The sequence below is a fragment of the Brienomyrus brachyistius genome, chromosome 14 (assembly GCF_023856365.1).
Source record: "Brienomyrus brachyistius isolate T26 chromosome 14, BBRACH_0.4, whole genome shotgun sequence".
NCBI classification, from domain to species: Eukaryota; Metazoa; Chordata; class Actinopteri; order Osteoglossiformes; family Mormyridae; genus Brienomyrus; species Brienomyrus brachyistius.
Genome location: NC_064546.1, coordinates 5,102,869 through 5,125,627, shown reverse-complemented (window position 1 = coordinate 5,125,627; position 22,759 = coordinate 5,102,869). Strand labels below are relative to the sequence as shown.

Sequence of the window (22,759 nt, the reverse complement as noted above, 5' to 3'; positions counted from 1 at the left end):
AGGGATGGCACTTCCCTGCAGAAGCATGGCAGCACGCGGTCGGAGCCACTCGTGCAGGCAGCCTCTCTACATCAACAGGCCAAAATGGCAGCAGGCTCTGCTTTCGAGAGGTGCAACACATCCAATAATCCCAGTCTGTCTACTCCAATATGTGTTTCAAACCCTACATTTGGTACGTGTAGCAAGTATGTCACAGTGAGATTTACAGTGACGTATGGGGACGACTGGGAAGCAATGTGGCTGAGTAACATTCTCTCTGTGACGTTTAAACACCTTATGCTTGTGTTTTCAGCCTAAAAGGTTAAAACTTCAAGCTGCTGAACATTCAAATACACCAAAAACATACAGAAGCGGGAAATAAGAAAATCATATAAAGACACCACCGACGTTCATCTGGGACCACAAGCGGAACATTACAGTTGCTGGAGTATTTAAACAAAAGAAAATTAAATCTATGTACCACCATCTATATACCACTTCCTGAAGCAATCAATCAATTTATTTCCATGCAGCAGAATGGGAATAACTGAGTGTTTGGAAGGTATTAGCTGAAAAGGGGAATTTCCACCCACAACTTGATCTCGTCAGGAGACATTTTGGTTTCGGTTTGTTTTGGAAGTTTATGGAGAGGTGAATATATGAGTGTGGCAAAGCTTTTTGTGATTTCATTTTCAACACCCCTAGCATGCATTCCCGTTTGCCTCTGTTAACATTCCTATATTGTGATATTTTCATTAAAAGACAAAGGCCTCCCCTATATCTTCCAGCTTCATAATCCTTAGTTTCCCATAAATCCTTGCTGCATTTAAAAAAAAATCTGCCCAGATGATGACAAAATCCAGACTGGAAATTACCTGCCTTGATGTACACATCAGGAAGTAACATAAAAAAAAGATTAGCATTGTTACAAATATTGAAAATTAATTTATTTGTAAGGAAGCAGCACCAGCATACCCGCAGAAAGCATAAATTCAATCAGGAATGGCTGGCTTAGGTCCACGTGGCATCAGTTTATGGGACAAGCGTACTGCTACTGTTTCGCTTGCCACCCATTAGAAGCTTTGACAGCTCATGGAGCGGAAGATCACACAGACTCCCCCTCCAAGTCAAAACTCCAGGCCATAATGGGGGCCCCACCCCACCTGGTCACATTAATACCTGACTGACTGGGCTGCGCCGTAAACCAAAAACCCTCCCCTGCCCGTCGACTCTCCATGTGCAACCTTTGCCTTCAAAATAACATGCCGCGTGCCCTTGTGTCTCAGAATCATTAGAACCACCGGTGAGCGCACTCCTAAGCCAATGAGAACTTCAAAAAGAGGTTAACCTCTTAAATCAATATGTACTTTTCTCCAACAGGGAGGTGGAGTGAACTTCAAAGCCAGTCTCTTTTAATCACAGACATTTATCAGCATTCATCATAATATTAACAAAATTAAGTCGGCAAAGTGGAAAACGTTAACCCTTTCCGATTAGCCACTCTTACAAAAACAAAATTGATGTTGACCTTTTTAGAAGCATTTCATGTTTTTGGAGGCAGGGGAGGCCCAAAGAGCAGAAGAGTGGTGGGCTTTGTGACTCCTGAAGCTGCCCACAGGGGGAAGATTGACCTGGCAGTGATTTATTTTGTTTAAGTCCTGTGCCACTGATACAACTACAGACAGTAAATTAACCATCCTGTCGCCCTTTTAATCTGTTTGATATGTGCCCATCGCTAGCAAAAGGCCTTTTCACATTCATTTAAAAACACTGAATTATTAGGCTTAAAACTTGGCTATGATGAGTTTTATCATACAAAACTACAGTTTAACAGTGTAATATTACAGAAAAACTGTTTCATCACCATGATTTGGTGGCCTGCAAACTGTACACTTTGAGTGCTGAACAGATGCTGAGCTCCCATGATGCATTCTGCACAGGTACCCCAAAAGACACCCCCAAAGCACCGCGAGCTTTACTTTTCGCGCCTGCAGCCCTGCTCAAATGCTTCGGTGTAGGGTCTCGCGGCAGAGGTCAGACGACCACAGCCTCACCAGGCAACACGGCGCTCGGCAGGGTTACTGCGGCAACCGGCAAAGTCCCGCCGTTAATGTTTAACAGAGCAGAGAACAAGGCTGAAAGGACCACGTGAGCAGTGAGGATAATAGCTGCAGCTAGCAACCTTCAGAAGAGAGGTCATCCGTGCCCATGAAGGTGTGACAGGCGCAGGCTGGGTTCACCTAGTGTGGCTGCCTGCGCGTGCGTGCGTGTGCGTGCGTGTGTGTGCGCGTGTGAGAGCCCGGGCTCCCAGGCTGTTTACAGGGAGCACGCTCACTTCACACGTTCCACAGAGCCACCGGGGGAAAGGTGTCAGAAAACACCTCATGTAGACCTTCTGTTGGCACAGAGACAGTTTGGGGGGCCCAGCAGGGCAATATCCCGGGGTCATATCAGTGCCCGCGTATGACTGTCACTGTGGAGCTATCTGCCAATAGTGTGCAGACGTCACGGGAGGAACCTCGCGCACTCAGCGCTCCTACCTACAGTCGTGCCTCGGCTTGCACTCGCATCTTAGTCCAGGACCATCAGACGCAAGTCAATGTAGTAGCTGTCCATCACATATGTGCTGTCCATTCTCCTGTACCTGTTACACTAAGCGATACACCTGTTAATGTCCTACTACATCCTTTTTCAGGCATCTCTCCATCAGTGTATATTATTTACTGTGGGCCTCAGACATAAATGTGATCGGATGTGACTTGTTCAGGCTTAATTTGATGCAAGACTATACAATGCAAGCCTTTAAAGGAGCATTCCAGCTGCAACACTGAGCATGGAATCATTTTCACTGGTCTGACTAAGCCTACTTACAAAAGCTCGGCTTAAATAAATCACACCTTATTTCTATAACTTACCATGGGTCACAGCCAACAAGGTAACTGTAACATGGATAGGAAATCTGACATTTCAAAATGCAAAGAACTGAAATGTTAATGGAAATAAAAATACTAAAATACAAAGTGCACATTTATATTATGTGTAATATCATATATACAATATTCAATATTATATTTCCCTCATGCCAACCAAAAATAATTGAATCAAGTTATCAACATACACAGTTACAGCAAACTAAACCGATATTAAGTCGCCCTTCAGTCCTTACGAATGGTAATGAGGGAGCAGTGCACTGGCTGAGCTGGTTGACGTAACGATTAAGTACATTAGAGGGATCCTAGTGGGGTGGGGGGTGGGGGGTGGGTGGCTGTCAATCCCTAGGAGGAAAGCTGGAGAGCAAACACAGGTGGTTGAGGTCTGGGCTCAGTATTACAACAGGCCACTTCAGAAGACCTCAACAATGATGACTCCTCACCCTTGCCCTCCAGCCCGCGCCCGTGCCCCCCCTCCCTCTACCCAACCCCCACCCTCAGTCCGTTCACATTCACACAGCCACGTATTTTGCACCCGGCAGAAACAGACTGGCGTCTTGAGTATCTGTTTACAAAGCGCTCATTCAAAATGGTCACCAAAGAGGAACAGCTCCAAACAAATCAAGCCAGATCACCGGCAAAAGAAACAAAGATTGAGCCCACCTTTCCCCCCATTTGTCTAAAAAACAAAAGTCATGGCTCCCACAGACAAATTTAAATTAAAGAGAGAGATCACCCGAGAGAACACACCACAACTGTCATGCTTTTGAGGCTGACAAACCAAACTAAACTCTTTCACTGCAATAAGTGTAATTTAGTCACTTAGCAGACCCTTTCCCACAGAGCTTGACAGGTTTCAGTAACATATTATTTGGCTTATTGGAAAATTCTCACCAGCTCACAGGCTGGGTGCCGCCTTTGCGTGTACAATACCAGACCATCCTCTGGGACTTTTACCCATATGCAAGGGAATATCTCTGGGGTGAGCATTGCGGGGGTTGAGGTCTCCACCCTTTTAAGGGGGTCCAGCGGGTTGTATTGGCTGGTTTTGACTTTTGAGGGCTCCCATCCCCCCATACTCATCCCTGGCCTTTGAGCTGTACCCCAAATGGCGCCCCAGTGTCCGGAAGCGCCTGCGAATAGGCTGATGCTCAGCATTTAGGCCCGAATAGAGCCACACTAGTGCAGGTGGCAAACACTTAAAGGGGAATTAAATATAGTTATAAAATCTCAAGGATCAAGATAGGATCTGGGCAAATGAAATGATTTAACCTATAAAGAATGAAAAATATACAGTACAAAAATATAAAAGAGGAACCTGGCTTTACGGCCGGGGCTGTTTCTCATGCGGACCTGCGGAATCCCTCAGTCTTTAATCCCCCTTAAGAACAAACTTCTCTGCTGCTCTTATTTGGTTCCTTTAAAATAAAAAAAGCTCCATTGACGAACGGAGCCGCGGTTCAATTTCAAATTGTTTTGAGGATCTGTTCCCGGCACTGTCGACTAATTTTACGACAGCTGTTCCTATTTCGTTTTAAATTAAAAACCCAGCTCTGTAATCCCAGGAGTCAATCTATAATTAAGGGGATTTATGGAAAAACCAAGTGCTACATTAATAACAAAATTTAATATGTTTTATATTAAGCCACACTGAAGCCTGCTAAGAAATAAAGAAAAACGCTAATTCTGCTAGCCTTCGGATTGCCCAGCATCAGGCCGGACTGCGTGCAGAGCTCTTCTGCTCTCTCTCAACAACATTCAAGCATTTTGCTCCCAGCACAGACTAGCTCATTGTATTTTCATGGTCAAATGTGCAAATTAAGCATTTCTTTGCCATATCTTGATACTTACAGCTTGCGCTATCAAATTATCTAAATCCGTGATCTGTAATCCAGAAGGAGATGGTTAGGCAGAGAATACATTGGTCAAAAAAAAAAAAAAAAAAACCATAATAAACTAAATATGTAACAGATATCCTTTGCGAGACAGTTCATATCTGAACAGGACTAGACGTGTTTTTCCTGTGACGGGGTGGTGTTATAGCTATGACACATAACCATAAACGCTTGGGATGGAAGCTATCAACACAGTCTAATTGAAAGATTATGTAAGAGCAAATCACAGATATTAGCCAATAGCTGAGCAACACAAATGCACAACCAGTGACCTAATGAAAAATAGCGAGCATTCAGACTACTAGTTTCCGAGATGAAAGCTTCACTGCCACGTCTCCAGATCTGTATCTGATTGGCTGGCACTCAACTTAATTAGGCCTGGACAGTGACCACCCACCCCTCCCCCCCCCCCGCTTTACCTGCCTCACTTCTCGAAACTCATCTCTGCGAAAGGCCGTTTACCCTGGATGGTCTAATGATCAGGTTTATGGCACTCTACATTAAGCGAAAGGGCCTGGGGTTCACGAGATAAAGGGTGGAAATCAAACAGGCCCGTGTTTACCCTGCACCTTGCTGGAGGGGTTGTGAGGCATTACGGCATGCTCTTGTCGATCTAATTTCAAATCCTCTCAAATATGCGGCCACCAATACCCTCGGTCAACAGTTTTATTGCTCAAAATCGTCGTAACAAGGGCCAGAGCAAGCACTGGCCACAATTGAGCAAACATGACAAGTCTCTGACATGCACCTTATTAGGACGTTACATAAACTGAGCCAAGCACGAAGGAAATGCACAACAAATTAATTCCTCTGTTGCAAATACTGGAGATTTTTTCTTTTCCTTTTTTCTCATTCTTTCTCCCACCATTCTTGGGGTGGTGTGTGAGGACTGTTTTTCATATCTAAATAAGAGCCCAGGCAGAAGAGGCCATGTTTAAAGACAGCATTGTTGGCAAACAGGCCCCTGCTGCTAGCACGGCTACGATATACACAGCTGATATATTGGCGAGCGCCGGAGACGGTAACCCGCAGTTCGTAACCTTAATTTGCGGGGGCTCTCGGCAAGGGCACATTTACCTTCCAGGCACGCTCCTGATTGTTTTCGGCAGTCAGGTGTCTGGCGCTGTTTGCCGAAGCCCGGCTCTGCTCTCGCACTTGATGAAGATCCCGCTCCAGCCGCTGGCACTGTCGAGGAGGGAGAAGCGGGAATCACTTTGAATACATTAGCACCAAAAGCGAGGCTCTTCCCTGAAGAGGAAGGAACTCTCGGGTGTATCGGCACGTTCTGCAGCGCCGCGCCCCGGTAGCTTCTGCCTTGTGGGGTTTCTAGACACAGTATCTAAAAAAATAAGGGCTTCATCTGATGCCCTAGTAGTTTAGGAGGGGACTAGACAGAAATGGAGGATTTGGTTACTGTATTCTTTTTGTTTTAAACTGTCGGAATCACGTAAAGGTGTTCATTACCACAGAATAACAATCTACCAGTTGCTACAAGGGGAATCCTGCGTGCCACTCATAAGCCAACCTTCATTATTGCCTTTCACTTCTCACCCGCATTATGTGCACGTGGCAGGTGCCAATCAAAAGACACCAGAAGATAATCTGCTTGCATCAGATATTTCAAAAAACATTATTAGAGCTCCCTCGATTCATGAAAGACACCACAGAGAGTATAAGCAAAATCTCCTGTACATTCCCTATTAGACTTCTTTTTGTCTGATGCATTAAAAATCCTGAAATAATCCTTACAAAACCCCTTCCCTGTGGTCTAACATAGCCTTTAGTCTCTGGGGTGTCTCTCCCCAGTGTTCATCCTAAACAGACAGCTGACAGGAACTGCTCCAGTGGCTGGCTATGAGAACACACCGCACCTTAACAGTCTGCACATGGTCTCTCTCTCTCTCACACACACAGAGACACACACGCACACGGAGACACAGACACAGACAGACACAGGTCTGTCTGGAATCACAGCAGCCAATGACGGCTGTTATTGTAAGCGCCCTGTTTTATCCTAACCCACATATGCTTCTCCCCATACAGGCATTCAGAGACCAAAGGACACTCACCGGGAACGTAAACCATCTCTGCTCACTGACAAGTCCCAATGTTTTCGACGTCCAGCCGCCCCAGCACCCGAGTGCCCGGGCAAACAAGCACCTCTGCCCAGGACCCCGCTGCCGCCCCCTTCCTCTGCAGACTAAAATAATAGCGCGTCCATCCAGACAAAACACACAGCTCCTCTTTAGTGTCAGGCTGACTTACAGCTCACAGGCAACACATGTTTGGAAGTACTTGAGAAAATGTATTTAAATCGGAGCGGACGTCTTCATTCGCACACGGGCCACTCGTGGGTCTGGCTCAAAAACAGCAATGGCAGAAATAGATGAGCCACAAGCGACGAACGCTAGCCAGCCTTTAAAGCCTCAAGTTAAATATGGATCAACACCAGGCTTTCAAGAAGGCCTGATAAAATTAGACGAATTGACAACCATTGTGCACGCTGACCTTAAAGGCTCCTTTTAATTAGAAAATTTGTTTTGAAAAGCTTTCCTAGCAAAAAAATAAATTAAAAAAAATGCAGACCTTGCTAGGAAATGCGCGAGTATGGTTATTTATCAACTGCGGCATGAAGGACGAGAGTGGAAATCAGAAATAAATATTGTACCTCAAATTAATTACAGTGCAAGGAACCAAGTGAGAAAAGATTTATTTCTCCCAGCGCGCCGTGGGTTTTTTCATATTCCTACCAGCCGAGTGGATGTGGTGGCCCTCTGCCTACGGCAGCAGGATAATCCCTTCGAGATGAAGCGAAGAAATCGGGAAGCGGCGGGGGAGGCAGAAATCCTTCAGGATAGAGTATGGATGGATCCCTTCCTCAGAAGGATTAGGTCAGGCCTTGCAACATACTTCTAAAATTGCCCCAAAGATGGGTCTCTGCCCTATATAAAAGTAGGCCACCGATTCTGGGAATTTTTTGACAGCCTGGGGTTGATATTATTATTAGGTGGTTTGAGGTTGAGCCCCTTCCAACACCCAATACTCAACCTTCCAAGTCATGCCAGCTTTGGCGGAAAGCGCCCTGCTCACACACGCCCTTCCCTGCAGATCCTCGACCAAGTCGAGAGAAAAAATTAAGTGAATGCGAAAAATTAGCAGCCAGACATAAAACCAATTAAGAGACACCAATTAGCCCAATTGTACATCTTCGAAACAGCACAAAATAAAGCATGAAAGGAGGAGGCAAGAGCTGCTAAGCTCTCGATGACGCTGAAGCCAGAGCTACATAAATAGCCAGTCTGAAGAGCAGGGCTGGAAGAAAGCCTGTACAGTGAGGAGAGAGTGATCCGTTATACTGGAGAGGAGGCTGAGGAAACTGGGGTTGGACCCAGAGGAAGAATCACAACTGGCTGAGCTAAAAGGTGAGGAGTTAACTCAGGTTTCCAAAGCAGGTGAAGGAGCAGGAGTCAGACGCGGTATGAAAGTGCAGCCTCCTATGATTGCTTACAGGTGTGACAATGGTAGGTCTAGGCCTAGCAAACAAGTGCTGGAGATTCCACCAAGACAGACCCTCCCTCTGTCACCACAGTTCTCTGCTGTCATCAAACGCACGGCTGGCTTCCTCTTTCCTCCATAGGAGCCAGCTTTCTTTGCCCATTTGTTCAGCGGACACATTGTGTGATTTTCTTCTCCCCGTGGCTAATGCTTGCCTTTTCATTCCAGTTGGGCCCAACCTGATATTTGAAAGGATCTGGGGCCTCCCACCGAGTGGGAAGGCAACAGGAGAAATATCCAATATAAATATTTCAGCAAATCCAGCTGCAGTAGTACTGGATGCTAACAAAGGCGGTTTATACCTGGGTCCACTGCCACCTACCCGGAAGAATGAGTAGAAGTGCACCTTTGGTCGTGTGTCCTACACATCGTGTTTGCTTTACAAAAGAGCCGCTTTACTGACACTCCTGCCTGCCATGAGTGATTGAGCAGTACAAACTTAAAACTCTGTGCTGTTAATTGCTTATTAAACAATTACATCACTTATTTTCAGACTGGATTGCACATTTTATTGGGTTATTGTTTGCACTTGAGAGGAGAAGGATTGAGCGCCTGTGTCTATCTCTGGGGGCGATACAGAAGAAAATACTGAATTCTGTTTGCAGGAAAACCTTCTCTATCATCAGCAAACTTACTTTCCCCACCCAGATCAGAAGGGTAGTATCTGTTAGCTCAATAACCACAGCAGGCTGCGCAAACCACATGCAAACTGGCGACACATCCTTTCAATATATTTCTCGGTGTCCTCTTAGACATTTCTGTACAGTGCTAAAGTTTCCATCAGAGGAGCACAGCATCCGGGAGTAACAGAGAGAACGGCAAAAGTCTCCCATTCCATACAAATACAGAAAGGCTAGAGTTTCTGACATTAAGAGGACACCAGAACAGCCATGTTTTACATAATGGGCTGACTGCACAACCAGAGTGGTCAATCAGAGCCCGAGAAGGTCTGGACCACTGGCGGATTTAGGTATGGGGGACTTGGACAGCCCCCCCCGGGGCAGCATCTTGCCAATGGTGGCATGAGATGCACATACATAGGCGCGCACACACAGACACACACACACACACACACGCGCACACACACAGATAGCTGATTAATTCACAAACTGACACTGATACTGATATCAATTAGGAGGTTCTACTTCAATAAGTTTAAAGGGACACATTAACACAGATTAATAAATTAACACACAAATAAATTACATTCCAAAAATATAAAAAAGTATTTATTTTTCGGTAAGAAAACATCAACTCTGACATACAAAAAGTCCCAGAGCACTATATTTTATAACTGTCTACATCTTGTATATTTATGCCATTTATAACAGATAAGGGCTGATCATCAAGTGTGATGAACTCCAGAATTTTCCGAGTAATACCTTTGGATTTTGCACTGTCTGCACTGAATTTTGTTTTGCTATCAAACGCTTGCATTACTGAGGGACTGGCATTATTCTGCAGTACTGCAGCCTTCTTTATAGGAACGGATTTGTTTTTCAGAAACTCTTCAGTCTCGCCTTAAGGTGAGCAATCAAATTTGTTACATTGAAATGTTTATTAGTAGATCCTCCTCGTGAAACTTTGGCAGAGCAATGCTTGCAAAATATTTCGCTAACACTAAAATAATTCCACACGGCAGACATCTTTGTAACTGTTTAGAATGCGGGTGTGCAAAGCAGTATGGGTCACTGTTTTAAATGGAATTAGCAACAGTAAATATCGGATCACTTTAAATCATCAGCTGATGGCCGACTGTTGCTGTATCGGCCGATACGATAATTGGCCAATACAGTTAGTGCGGCTCTAGATGTGACATTTGCGAGATCGGTTTTCTATTGTTCATTTGCATGTCACATCAATGATATGTCACCGTGTGGGTCAATTAATCAGAGCCCTGATTCGAGTGTGTGAGCTAGGCAAGAAGTACAAGACTGGAAAGGGGGCGGAGCTGGGCTAACCTCAAATTGCCCTACTGGAGGTGGGGGAAGTGGGAGATTCTATCAGATAGTGTACCCCTAGCTTCGTACAGTGCTATTGCAAATCATAAAACCAGTTGTAAATTTTTCAGTTTACTTGTATTGTCTCAAATGTCTTTAAAAAAAGCACCTTTCAGCACTAACTGTTGTTTTTATCTTGTTGTCGGTGGACTGGGAGGTAAACAGTAAACCACCACTGTTCTGACAGAATCCACCTGTTAATTATTATAGCATGAAAATTTTGCACAATATGTCAGTGGAGAGTACTGTGGTCTTCCAGACCTCCAGGGTTGTTACATCCAGGGTTGTGGGTTTGAATCCCCCTTTACCTCCAGGGTTGTAGGTTCGAACCCACCCTTTACCTCCAGGGTTGTCAGTTCAAATCCTGTTCTCAGCTTGTGGATGTGAAAGTTGCATCCCCCCGTGATCCAAAGGCATGCAGTTAGGTGCAGTGATGTCTCGATAGACAGTCACAAATGATGGATATATGGTGTTATGATGTTAAAAATCTACAAAAACTGTTACAATTCATTCAAGAATGGAGTAAGAAAAAAATGTGAAAGAGCAGGGTGATCAACAAGTTATATTAGAACTGGAGCAAGAAAGGAAAAAAAGCTGAGAGAGACATGGCTACACAAGATTTATATCAATCGGGCACCAGAATCAAACTTTGGCGGATTCAGTTGAGGGAATCTAGGTCCGCTTCAAATAAAAATAGTTGTAAAAGTGGATCTGACAGCCATAAAGCAATTGAGGGCTGTTTACCAACAAAGATATCTAGGCAAATAGGGCCCCGTTTTGAACTTGGTGATGAAGTACAATATCTGGGTGTCAATATTTGGCCTACTCCTTGTTTGTTTTTATTCGAATGAAAATATGCATGCGTGGAAGATATATCAAATATTTGAGGTTATGCAGTAGTATTTGTTTCCACATGAAAAGTCAGTAGTTGGCCTGTTTGCTCAGTAATCTAATAAATGATTTAAGGCTAAACACATAGACAAATGTGGCTTAATAGACTGATAATCGAAAGACATCTTACTGGGAGGGAAAGATGCTGGTCAATATTTAAGGATATGTCTTCGGTTCTAGCTGTACAAAGGTTCTTGCTTCTCCACATGGAGTGCGAGGAGTGCTCGCGCTCCTGTCCGCATTTAGGCATGAATGCTTCAAGTCTGAAAGCAGCGCAGTAAAGTGCCCTGCGCTCTGCTCGCTAGTGGCCCGCTGTGTCCCTCATACCCATCCTAAAAGCAGTGGTGTAAAGCGGGCAACGCAATGGAGCCGCCCCGCTCTGCGCATTAGCAGGCTGCCGTGTCCCTCACACCCGCCCTAAAAGCAGTGCCGGAAAGTGGGTGATGCAGTGGAGCCGCCCTGCTCTGTGCACTAGTGGGCTGCCGTGTCCCTCACACCCACCCTAAAAGCAGTGCCGGAAAGTGGGCGATGCAGTGGAGCCGCCCTGCTCTGTGCACTAGTGGGCTGCCGTGTCCCTCACACCCATCCTAAGAGCAGTGCCGTAAAGTGGGCGATGCAGTGGAGCCGCCCCGCACTGCACACTAGTGGGCTGGCGTGTCCCTCACACCCACCCTAAAAGCAGCAGAGTAAAGTGGGCGACGCAGTGTAGCCGCCCCACACTGCACACTAGTGGGCTGGCGTGTCCCTCACACCCACCCTAAAAGCAGCAGAGTAAAGTGGGCGACGCAGTGTAGCTGCCCCGCACTGCACACTAGTGGGCTGGCATGTCCCTCACACCCACCCTAAAAGCAGCGGAGTAAAGCGGGTGACGCAGTGTAGCCGCCCCGCACTATGCACTAGTGGGCTGGCGTGTCCCTCACACCTATCCTAAAAGCAGCGGAGTAAAGCGGGCGACGCAGTGTAGCTACCCTGCACTGCGCACTAGCGGGCCGCCATGTCCCTCACACCCACCCTGGCCAGGGCAGCATCTCGCTCCTCAATGACCGCGTTCATCTCCTCAGCCGTGATCCTCCTCTTGCGGTCTCGTATCTTCCTCAGCCTGTCCACTATGACTGCCCCAGTGCGCTCGATGCCCTGGGCAGAATCGGCACTATTGATCCGATTGAGCAGCTCCTCCAGATCCTGGGCCACCAAACACAAACAAATGAACATGTCAACCAGGCTCTGTACGTCTCATTAACATAATTCCATCCTGCACTGTATTTCACAGTTCAATGAAAATCGAGAACTGATATGCATATCTGATTTGATGATTATTTACAAAGGTGTATCCGACAGTCAATGCAGGTGAAATAGCAGTGATAGGTATATATTCAAATTCTGAATGACTTAGAACTCAAAATTGGCTTGTTGCAGTATAAACTTTATATGTTATAGCACAGCAATTATCAATGAAACATACATAAAACAGATTTTATAGTACTACAAATAATAGTATAACTAGTCATCTGCTGATTTAGAATATTCCATGCATGGCATACCTACATCAATAAGTCTGAAATATTTTTTTAAATCCCAATGATCTTTTAATTTTAGAAAAAAAAAATTTAATCAGAGCGTAAAAGTGGAGTGCTGAATTTACATTGCTTTTTTCCACAAACCACGCCAGGCTTAGACAGCTGGCTGAAGCAGGTGGTGGAGAGGGGCCAGGCATCTCGAAAGGTAAAAGGCTCACCATATCGCTTTCCTCTGGGTTGATGTTCTCCAGGCTGGGGAAAGACGGGAAAGAAACAGCCTCCGTCATTCTGCTTCCTCTGTGTGGCAAAATGAGGTCGCTCCCCAAATCTTCCCCACCTCGAGTAATTGCTATCCAGCCCGTCCCCAAAGTCAATCGTGACATCCTGACATATTAAAAGTGCCACCAGACCAAACCATTATTCCTCAATAATGCTCTGTATATTCGGCACAGAGGGTGGACTGTTAAGTTATTAATGTTTACTGCTATAAGTGACTACAGGGATCAATTGTTCATATGTGCAGGGATGAAAGAGAATGGTCCCCGGCTGAGCGACCCGCTCGCTTCCAGCAATAGGTGCCTCCGCGGGAAAACGGAGGGCGCCATTGCTGCAATTACCACAACAAAGGCGTGCCGGAAAACAGGCTAAATATTTCTCATATCGGCAACAAGGAACTGACCAGGATGCTGGTAGCAGAACCTGCACAAGACGCAGCTGTGAAACGTCACATGTATATTACATGTTGAATTCATACACTGGGATGTTCATCGGTTACAGTCACGATGAGTGCTTGAGAGTACAGGCTATGTTCATTTCTTTAATGGAAATCAGGAGGGCAGGATTCCACCACACAACAGCACTAATAAACAAAAGATAGCTAACAGTCTAAAATAAGTTAATGAAATACACAAAACAGTAAACAAGGAAATAAAATAAAATCAAAGTCAAGTAGATTATGGTCCATAAGTGAACCTGAAATAAAAAGTGTTTGCAGAGGGCTGCCCAAACTGCACATGCTGGCATGTATGTTTTTTATCCAGTTTGTTTTGGTTCCTTTTTAAACTCAGAGGAACAATACGGCGCAGCTTTGACTGGTAAGACGGTGCTTAGAGCATCTGTCACGCCTCAGAATGAGGGAGCTGCTACATAATAAGTGAGCACAAACGTCACCTGCATGCCTGCCGAATGCTCACATGGGCTTATTTTCTGATTGCATTTTTTTTTTATTGACTTGCTCCCAGAGAGATTAATAAAAACAGCGGGACTTTGCCTGCCCCTTAGCCCCGTCGATCTCTTTCAGGTTCCTCGGATGGGCAGCAGGAACACCTGTGTTATAAGGCTGCAGCTCGATGGCGGGCGGCCGTGCAGCTTTTAACATAAAGCCTGCCGTGTGCCTCTCCCCTTCCTCATGAAACAACACCGGACTAAAGAGGAATTCGCTCGCTGCCTGCTGGGTGCTGAAACCGTCAAACTGGAGGAGCAAAGCGTCCCTCCTCCGCACCAAACCAAGACAGCTGCCCATCTGACTCCAAGCATTCCCTTTGTTTTATTCTAGAGAATTCCCAGTGTCTGCTCTCCCCCTCGGAAAGTCAGCCCGTCACACTCCTATAAGTGCATCAGCACGTCCGGCTCGATCATCCATTCCGCAGAAGGATGAAAAAAAGAAAAAAACAACTGCCGGTCACATTTACAGAGGCATTTACAGGGATCACCCCCCATTACAGACGCACATACTCAATCATAGAGGGCTGAAGGAGTGACCTCAGAAAATAAGAGGTTCAGAACACGCTTTTCCATATTCCGTGGGAGATAATGCTTCTGCATGGCTATCAATTACCATTTTAGGCCCAAAGCAGGCAGTGAGCAGAATAGGAAAATGAGAGAGACTTTTTTTCTCAAATTAGATTTCAGCAGTTATGTGAGCAGACTGGAAGGAGTCTGTCCTTCCACAACGGCAGCAGAACTGACCGTTTTATTGTAGGAGACACTATTGCCATATTTACGTGGCTAATAAAAATAAAATAAAAAAAACATTCATTATTTATTATTTCTATATTTAATGTGAAAACAAATTTTTACATTATAATTTAAAGAAATAGGGTGGAAAACGCTGGATTTTCCCAGAAATTCAAGTTCTAATGGAATGGTGTTACTTTCAGCAAACAGGGGCTTATTGAAGTATAGATTTGCTTCTGACAGAAAGTTATACTCCCTTAAGTAAAAATGTAATTACTTCTAAACTGCACTGGCAAATATTGCGTCCTACTTTTTCAGTGCAGAAAACACAGCCTTCGTTTTAAAATGCCCTAGTACTTAAAAACACTTCACAACACACTCACCCAACCCCTAAAAGGGGATGGGGGGGGGGGAAATCACATTAATTAGGGTAGTTCAGACAGGGTGGTAAATAACTGGTGGACTAAAGGACTTGATTGATTTCCTATACAGTGCAACTCCTGACTGACAAGCCCGCGCTAAGGGTGAGGGGATTCTTTTATGAAATGTCACGCACTTCTGATTTATTCCCGAACCAGTCGATATTGGAGCCTCCACACCCTAGCTGCCTACCCCCCCCCCCCCCCCCACGTTCCTGCCTAAACTCCATTCATTCACCTTGTCCGCCAAGCTGAAGAACAATGCAGTTTCCTAAGCGATGGGAGGCAAACAAGCTTTGGCAAATCGTTGCGGCTGCAGCCAATGTTGGGAGGGGGCAAGAGAGAACTTTAGAAATTAACATAGAGTTTAGGGAAGATCCCGCAAGAGGGAGAGCTAAAGGAATCCTTTGGAGGTGCCACCCGCCCCCGCCTCCTTTTCTCAGACTTCTCCTTCTTGTGTTAAACAAACAGGCAACCAGGGGTGGGGGGGGTGGGGGGGAATCAATGGGCCAGCACAATGCAGGACGTACCCCGCGGCTGCCTGTTGCAGCCTCTTGGCTCGGAGCAGAGCCTCGTCCCTCTCCTCGTTGGCCAGCCGCAGCCTGGCCATCAAGGCTTGGTCTCGCTCCCTCTGCGCCTTGTAGATTTCCTCCACCAGAGCTGGGGAAAGGGGGGGCGAGAGGAAGAGAGCCTGCTGTTATTAATACTGGACCACAGACACCACAGTCAGTGCAATACAATAACGGCAGTAAGCTCTCCGCGCGCACGGTTATTGCTACGGAAACACGGAGGTGCGAGTATTAACTTAAGTGAAACTCATTTCATGGCTGCGGCTGTCCACTGTGGTCGGACACATCTGTGTGCACTCGGCAATAAAGCATGGAAGGTAAATAAACGGCCATCATTTGAACCGATCCAAGAGAAAATTACTTTGCGTCTTCCAACGTCTGATTTATGAGGCTGTGAAAATAGTACGGCGCAAGCGTTGTATAAACGTCGCTACAATGTTTTTGCTCATTGGCCTACGAGGCAATGCTAGTCAAAACAGTAAATCATGATTAATCATCCCAGACAATATTTTGGGTGACAAAAGTAAATAAACAAGATGCCATACCAGATTTCCTCCAGTGCAAGGGTCAAGTCAAAGGTTTACCTAAAGACTAACCTTCCGTCTGGGGACAACAAATGTGGCGAGGAAGGTCTCAAACAAAAGTTACGGCTAATGTTTCATATCATAAAATTATCGCTGAAAGCATGCAGAGGCTCATTTTTAATCAGTGTGAAGTATCTGTTCTGAGCAAGGATGACAGGGAGAAAATTTAGCAGGGTAGAATGAAATACACCGTGACCAAAGTTCCTACTTTGACACTTAGAGCAGGGCTCTTCAAATCTGGACCTTGCTTTCTGTTTTCCCAGGTACAGTAGTTAGTTTAAGAGTTACTGATTCTGATTGGCCAGAGGCTTCACACCTGGCTCACAGGTAAAGGAAGGCTGGAAAATCAGCAGGGCTCAGATCTGGAGGACCAGGATTTGAACAGCCTGGACTTAGAGCTTAACAATGATGCACCAACATCTAAGAGGTGCTAAACCCTTCAAAGCTGGTCATCAAGACTGAGCTTGCTTTGGTCTCAAGGGCAGCATTCAAGAATGTCCAAGACTAAGGTCTCCTCTTCCACTATTAGTGCTTAACAGTGAGGTGTCAAGATCTATGACATGGAGCATTCAGAGTTAGCTACCAAGCCCTGGTTTCTGGTTGCTCTTCAAGCATTTCCATGACACAGGCTCCCCTTCAGTACTTAGCATTAAATTGTGATACTGCAAGATCTAACATATATAAAGCCCAGGTTTCTGAATGCTCTTGAAGCTTTCAAGTATTTCTGTGATAAAGGCTTCTCTTCAACGCTTAGCGTTAAATAGCGACATAAGATCTAAGACGCTGGGAAGCCTTTGGAGTTCTCGTCAGCGATGTTCTCTCAGCAGGAGGGGGCTCTGAGATTACCTAACCACTTTGGGTGTACCTGCTGATCTGCCTGGCAGTGGCATGGAGAACCATCAGAACGTAACAGCTCTCTTTTCTGGGAGACAGCTTAATGATAAACACTGAGCTGAGCCGTAAGCTATTACAAAGTTCACTAAGAAAATCAATATTGCATTTTAGCTGGAATTTGCTCATTAAACATCCCCCAAACCCATGCAAATCATATTAAAATGAGGACAGCAAATATATGCGCCTTGGTTTTATTAAACGTACAATTTTCTTGCTAATTGCACTCTGTATATATCATGTGTTTTCTTTTAATTATTAGGAGGGGGAGAGATCTTTTACCTAAAAAAGTAATTAGAAATAAATTTTGTCTTGTACAAAATTTCAATATTTGTTCAGCAATGATTTTGAGCAGTTAAATTACATTAATAAATATGATTTGTTACTGTGTAAGCTAATTCTGTAAAATACCCATGTTGTAGGTAAAACAAATCGATGCATGTTTACCATATTCTTTGGATATCTTCCTTCTTAAACAAGCTTATCACATAACCTGCAATTCATTGTGGAACAACTGGTAATGCACATTGATTACTGTAACACAGAGTTGTTCAAAAGAAAGCAATCTGTTTGAAAAGGTAGGGCTTACTCTAGACAGCCATCTTAATATCTTAAAACAATATGACTAAGATGATTATTGCGATAAAAAACAATTAGTGTAAAAGATTCATCAAAACATGGCTATGTGTACACATTTGCCAAAGCAGAATAATATCAAGGAATTTCATAGTAAAAGACATACAATAAAACCGACATTTAATAATACACAGTGTGCTTCCTTTTATTGTGTAGAAGCAACTTAATTCGATCAACACTGACATCCAAGAGAAAACGCAATGGCTAAACGTGGCTTTAAGGCTGCGTGTTAATTAAAATATAAAGGCCTTTCATAATGCCGCGGTTTTCGGTGACTGGGCAGGACATCTCGAATTTCACGGGGGGACGGCGGAGATCCTGTATGCGGCGTGTCACGTCCTGCAAGCCTAATGCATGTGTCAATATCTGTGTGGTACAAAAGGGAAGAGACAGGCCGCCGCCACCGGCAATGCGAGCACGCCGCTGCCGCGTCCATCGGCCGCACGGCTGACGCATGCAGCTCCTCCTCTTGTTTGAACAGCAGCAGGGAGAACAAACAGCCTCTTTTGTTACTGCTTTGGCGTGGCACTAACAGCCGGTCCTGCCCCACCCCCAGCAGTCACATGGACGCAGGTAGGATGCTTGCGGGCCCTGGAGGAGCAGGATCTTAAAGCGGGCAGCCTTCCACCCACTCTCTGACAAAATAAATAAATAATGGCGGCCCGCCGTGGATCTCCTCCCTGGGTAAACATCGGGAGCGTGTGAAGCCGCATCATGAAATGGTGACGCCAGGCCCCCTGGCTGTCCCCCCCCCCGGAGGCCCGGTGCTCACGCTGTCCCTCGCAGTCTCCCCCCCCCCCCACCATGATGCCGGCTCCACACCTTCCTCTTCCTGACATTCCCACCTCCCTTCCTCCCTCAGGCCCGCTCAACTCCTCTATCCCCCTGGCACCTCCTCGTCCCCCTCCTCTCCCTCCTTCCACACACCCCGGGGCACGCCCCGCCCCCCCCCCCCCCCTTCCCCGTACCTCCAGCTTTCTCGCAGGCCTGGGCTTCCAGTTGGCTTTCCCTCAGCTCGGCATCCAGCATCCTGCTCTCCAGCGCCCTCTCCTTCACGGCCAACTCGTCCCGGAGCTGGGGGGGTGGGGGGGGGGGGCGCGGAATGCCGTGCGGCATGTCAGCACTGAGCATTGTCAGGCGAGGCGCGGCAGAGGGCGAGCTCTGACACCGGGGCCTGTTCCCACACTGGTTTCCAATAACTAACAGAATAGCAGCACGCTTCCATGACAAAGTTTGCGACAGCAGTACAATCCTGGGAAATCCTTCTAGCGATGTAGACAGTGCGGAAGATTATTCACCACTTTCGCAGTACCATAAAACTCAGCATGGCCCCTCCGCCACATAATCACATGGCTTATAAAAAAAAAGAAGACGACGCAACAGCACTCCCCAGTAAATCTTTCCAAAAGTGATATTTTACAATGATAGATTTAACCTTCTGTCTGATGCATTTTGCTCCAAGTTCCTTCCCCCCACCCCCCATGCTTTCAAAACATGCTACAGTGAAGTCCTTGGGGCTGCTTTCACAGCCCTTCCAGCAAAAACAGGCTCTTGTTCCTGTGTCTCTGTGAGGAGTCGCAGCTACTCGCAAACCCAGGGCAGCTACGATCATTTCGGTGGTCTGTTTGGGACGAAGCTGCTCTCCCACTGCAGGAGCTCCGAGCTTCAAAGCCAGACGCCGACACGTCCCCCAAAATGCGAGAGTGCCGTCACCGCTTCAGCGTGCAAAAACCGCAGAACCTGCACACTGTACACACTGTTTGATCATAAACTTACACGAAGAATCAGAAAATTACCTACAAATTTTAAAAAAAAATCTGTCACTTTATACTCTGTGTGCCATATTCTCTAACAATACAAAATAAATTGTAATTTTAAATGACAGGTTATGGAGGGACTTATTTCTTCTGGTCAGCTGGCTAATTAACAAACGGGGTGAAGTGAGGCATGTTTTCCTTAATATAGGGTGCGTACTTAGTGTGCACAGTTTAGTGGCATGCCATTTTGAGGCAGTGATGGCGTATTGCGGAAACCCTTCGGGTGCCTTGTGCATAACAGGCTGAGTGACTCACAGCTAAGTCAGACAACAAGGGAAATAAGGAAGAGAGAGAGCTCTGACTCTTAAAAATAAAACCCATCTCCAAATGAGATACGCATGAATGTCACCAAAGGGAGCAGGACAGCCACAGTGCCCCCTAGAGGAAAGAGAGTGGAAAAACAACAAGCACGGCAAGAGATAATACAAGTGTGTTTGTTGTTTTCCGTTATAATATGTTAATTCAGGACTGAGGTGTTGCAGCAGATTTAAATCTGTTCTTTCTTTAATAATTTGATTTAAAATATTACATGGGAAAACAACCGTTGCATTTATTTTAAATAAAACAAAATTTGTGTTTTTTTCTGAATGGATGGATGGATGAATGGATGAATTTTGGTAAAGTCCTTCACCGTTTCCATCATATCCAGCCTTTTAAAAAATAAAGGTGCTCAATTCATTGAAAAGTAAAGGGGCGGCCTTTCCTGTCTAATCCCACAATGAGGTCAGAAGTCGAGTTAAACGCGTAAACCACGACAAGTGGCTGTCTATTATCAGAGGTAACAATTCCGGTTAATTTTGCCTTTTTGGTGCGAGTCAGACCTGAATAAATATGTGTGGCCACCGACCTGGGATTTTCACACCTTCAGGGTGAATGTCACTGTCAAAACTGTAACAGAGCCTAGATTTCAAATGCACAACCAGAAGGCCAGTGCCCCGGCCAGAGCTCTGTGCCGCTGTGTCACAGGACGCACTGATAATTACCTGCTTATTGAGATCCCTGAGAGTGTCCAGCTCTTTTAGCAGGAAGGCAATGTTTCTCTCCTCGTCCAGGAGCGAAAGCTGCTTTGCGGAGTTAAAAGCACTGCTTGCCTTGGCATTACACTGCGCCTCCTGTACACCACTAAAGATAAAGAGAAAAGTCTCAATTAGAAGGCTACTATATTAAACCCAGGACGGGGTGACATAAATAAACGGTAGCCTCGTCGTCAAGAACAGACACTCTTATGAAACACACAGGGGACGCAATATGAGTCTACCCAGCATATTACAGTGTCTTATTTACTTTGGTATATTAAGCAAATCATACAATTGACCTTTAAGGTGATATTAAGGCGTCACTGCAATGAATGACTTGGTAAATTACTTCTCCCTTGTAGTAAGGAATTTGATTCAGTTTTTATTAAAGAACAATCAAAAATGCAGTGTCTTATAGATGACACAGAAATTGCCTAGTACCATTTTATGTGATATAGATTCAATTCTCTGTTTAGCGTAGTGCTGCTTTAGGGAGTGTGGCTATTGCACTGGCAATAATGGGGTTAACCTTATTTTATAGTAACAGCAGCTTAACACAAAGTCAGTGTGAGATTAGCCCATGGAACTGATGGAAGCATCTAGACACAGAGAAACATTTTTGCCACAGCTCAGGAGCGGGGAGCCCACGGGGGGGGGGGGGGGGGGGGGATGTCGGGAAGCAACGCTTCAAAAAGAGGCAGACAGCGATGGCAGCTCGGTGTAATCGAAGCTGTACAGATAGTCAGCCCAGATCAAAATACTTTGCGGGCGATACATCCACCCCGACATTCACCGGGACACGCCAGCTATTGATTTAAAGGTCAACCCGATGGCACCTTGACACGGGCACCCGGAGCACAGAGCGGCCTTTGAAAAAGTCACCTAAATCGCTCGTCAGGCACTGCCATGGACAAACCACACCAGACTGGTATTGTTTTTCCATTGTTCTGAGTCCAGCAAACATTTGTAATCTGCCTGGACAGCGATCAAGGCTGGCATCCCTTTGAAGGGAACACCAAGACATGCTTCTGCAGGAGAGCCTCACCTTACTGCTGCGAGATCGCCGTGCTCCGTGGAAGTGAAATGACATCTGTATGCTGGCACTGCTTCCAGCTCATCCCTGCTCCTGTCCTGGATTTCGACTCCTGACGGCGAACACCCCTCCGACAAGAAAATTTGGTCACGTTGTTGGTCTTCCTCCATCATCCCAGCTGGATCTCCTGCACCAGGGTCTGGCTGAGAGAAAGGTACCGCTTCTGGTTCTTTCTTGGACCTGGGCAGCAGCTCAGGAACCTTTGACCCTGCAATGAAGGCCCATCGCTCAGTCAACAGCCTGTTCCTTTTTCCCATCATACAAAAGATAAACATATATACACACACACACACACACACACATAATCTGTCACAATAGTTAAGTTTCATTTGAAATTATTAGTAACTGAATCAATTCCAGTTCATTCAAAACTCTTAATACTTTTATTCTAATTTAGTTAATTTAATAGTTGGAAGGCATCTTGATGGTATTAGCATGAAAACTAGATTCAAGAAAAAAACAAAAAAAAAAACTGAAAGCAAAGTGTACAAAGTAAATGCTGCATTTGTCTCTGTAAATTGAGCAATTTTATCTCCAGTAAAAGGCAAGTGAAATACTGTCACGTCAAACCTCTGTTTTTAGGCTGGAAGAGTAAACTGGATGTCTTTTTTGGGGCGGAATGCGGACCTTCAATTGGCCGAGGGGAGGAAAAACAAACCTCCTCTGTCAATGTTTCTGCAGAGAGCTGGGCCAGAGAGCGGCCAGGCGTGGGCCAGACAATCAGGGCTGTCTCCTTGGCATGCTTCCTGGGCTCTCCACAAGCCCCCTTGCTTGGACTGGACACATTTTTGGCTTCCCACCTCGCCGCTTTAGTCCAATAAAACAGGCCATTTGCAGGCCCTACACAGTAAAATAATACACTTTGAGTTTGAGCGTCTCGCTCGTAGACGTGGGCACACGGAAACCTCGATGACCCGGCCTAATCCCACGCGCATTATTCCAGCAGGACAGATGATTAAAGCTCTCCTCTGTTTTCTGCATGCCTTCCTTTTGCAATTTATATCAGATAAA

At 45.7% G+C, this 22,759-nt stretch overlaps 1 protein-coding gene across 3 annotated transcripts in view; it reads right to left on the bottom strand.

The window, feature by feature from the left end:
* mipol1 (mirror-image polydactyly 1) overlaps positions 1-22,759 on the bottom strand; it is a 70,735-nt gene that overhangs the window by 23,178 nt on the left and 24,798 nt on the right. The window contains exons 1-8 of one of the 3 annotated variants that reach the window (XM_048974836.1): positions 22,407-22,668; positions 21,701-21,956; positions 20,623-20,761; positions 18,791-18,896; positions 15,673-15,802; positions 12,893-13,019; positions 12,262-12,432; positions 5,882-5,989 (exon numbers count right to left, since the gene is read on the bottom strand). In XM_048974836.1, coding sequence (XP_048830793.1) covers positions 5,882-5,989; positions 12,262-12,432; positions 12,893-13,019; positions 15,673-15,802; positions 18,791-18,896; positions 20,623-20,761; positions 21,701-21,861 — 942 coding nt within the window. In that variant the 5' untranslated portion in view covers positions 21,862-21,956; positions 22,407-22,668. Of the gene's footprint in view, positions 1-5,881; positions 5,990-12,261; positions 12,433-12,892; positions 13,020-15,672; positions 15,803-18,790; positions 18,897-20,622; positions 20,762-21,700; positions 21,957-22,406; positions 22,669-22,759 lie in introns of those variants that run through there. The other 2 variants (XM_048974834.1, XM_048974835.1) reach the window with 2 other exon arrangements.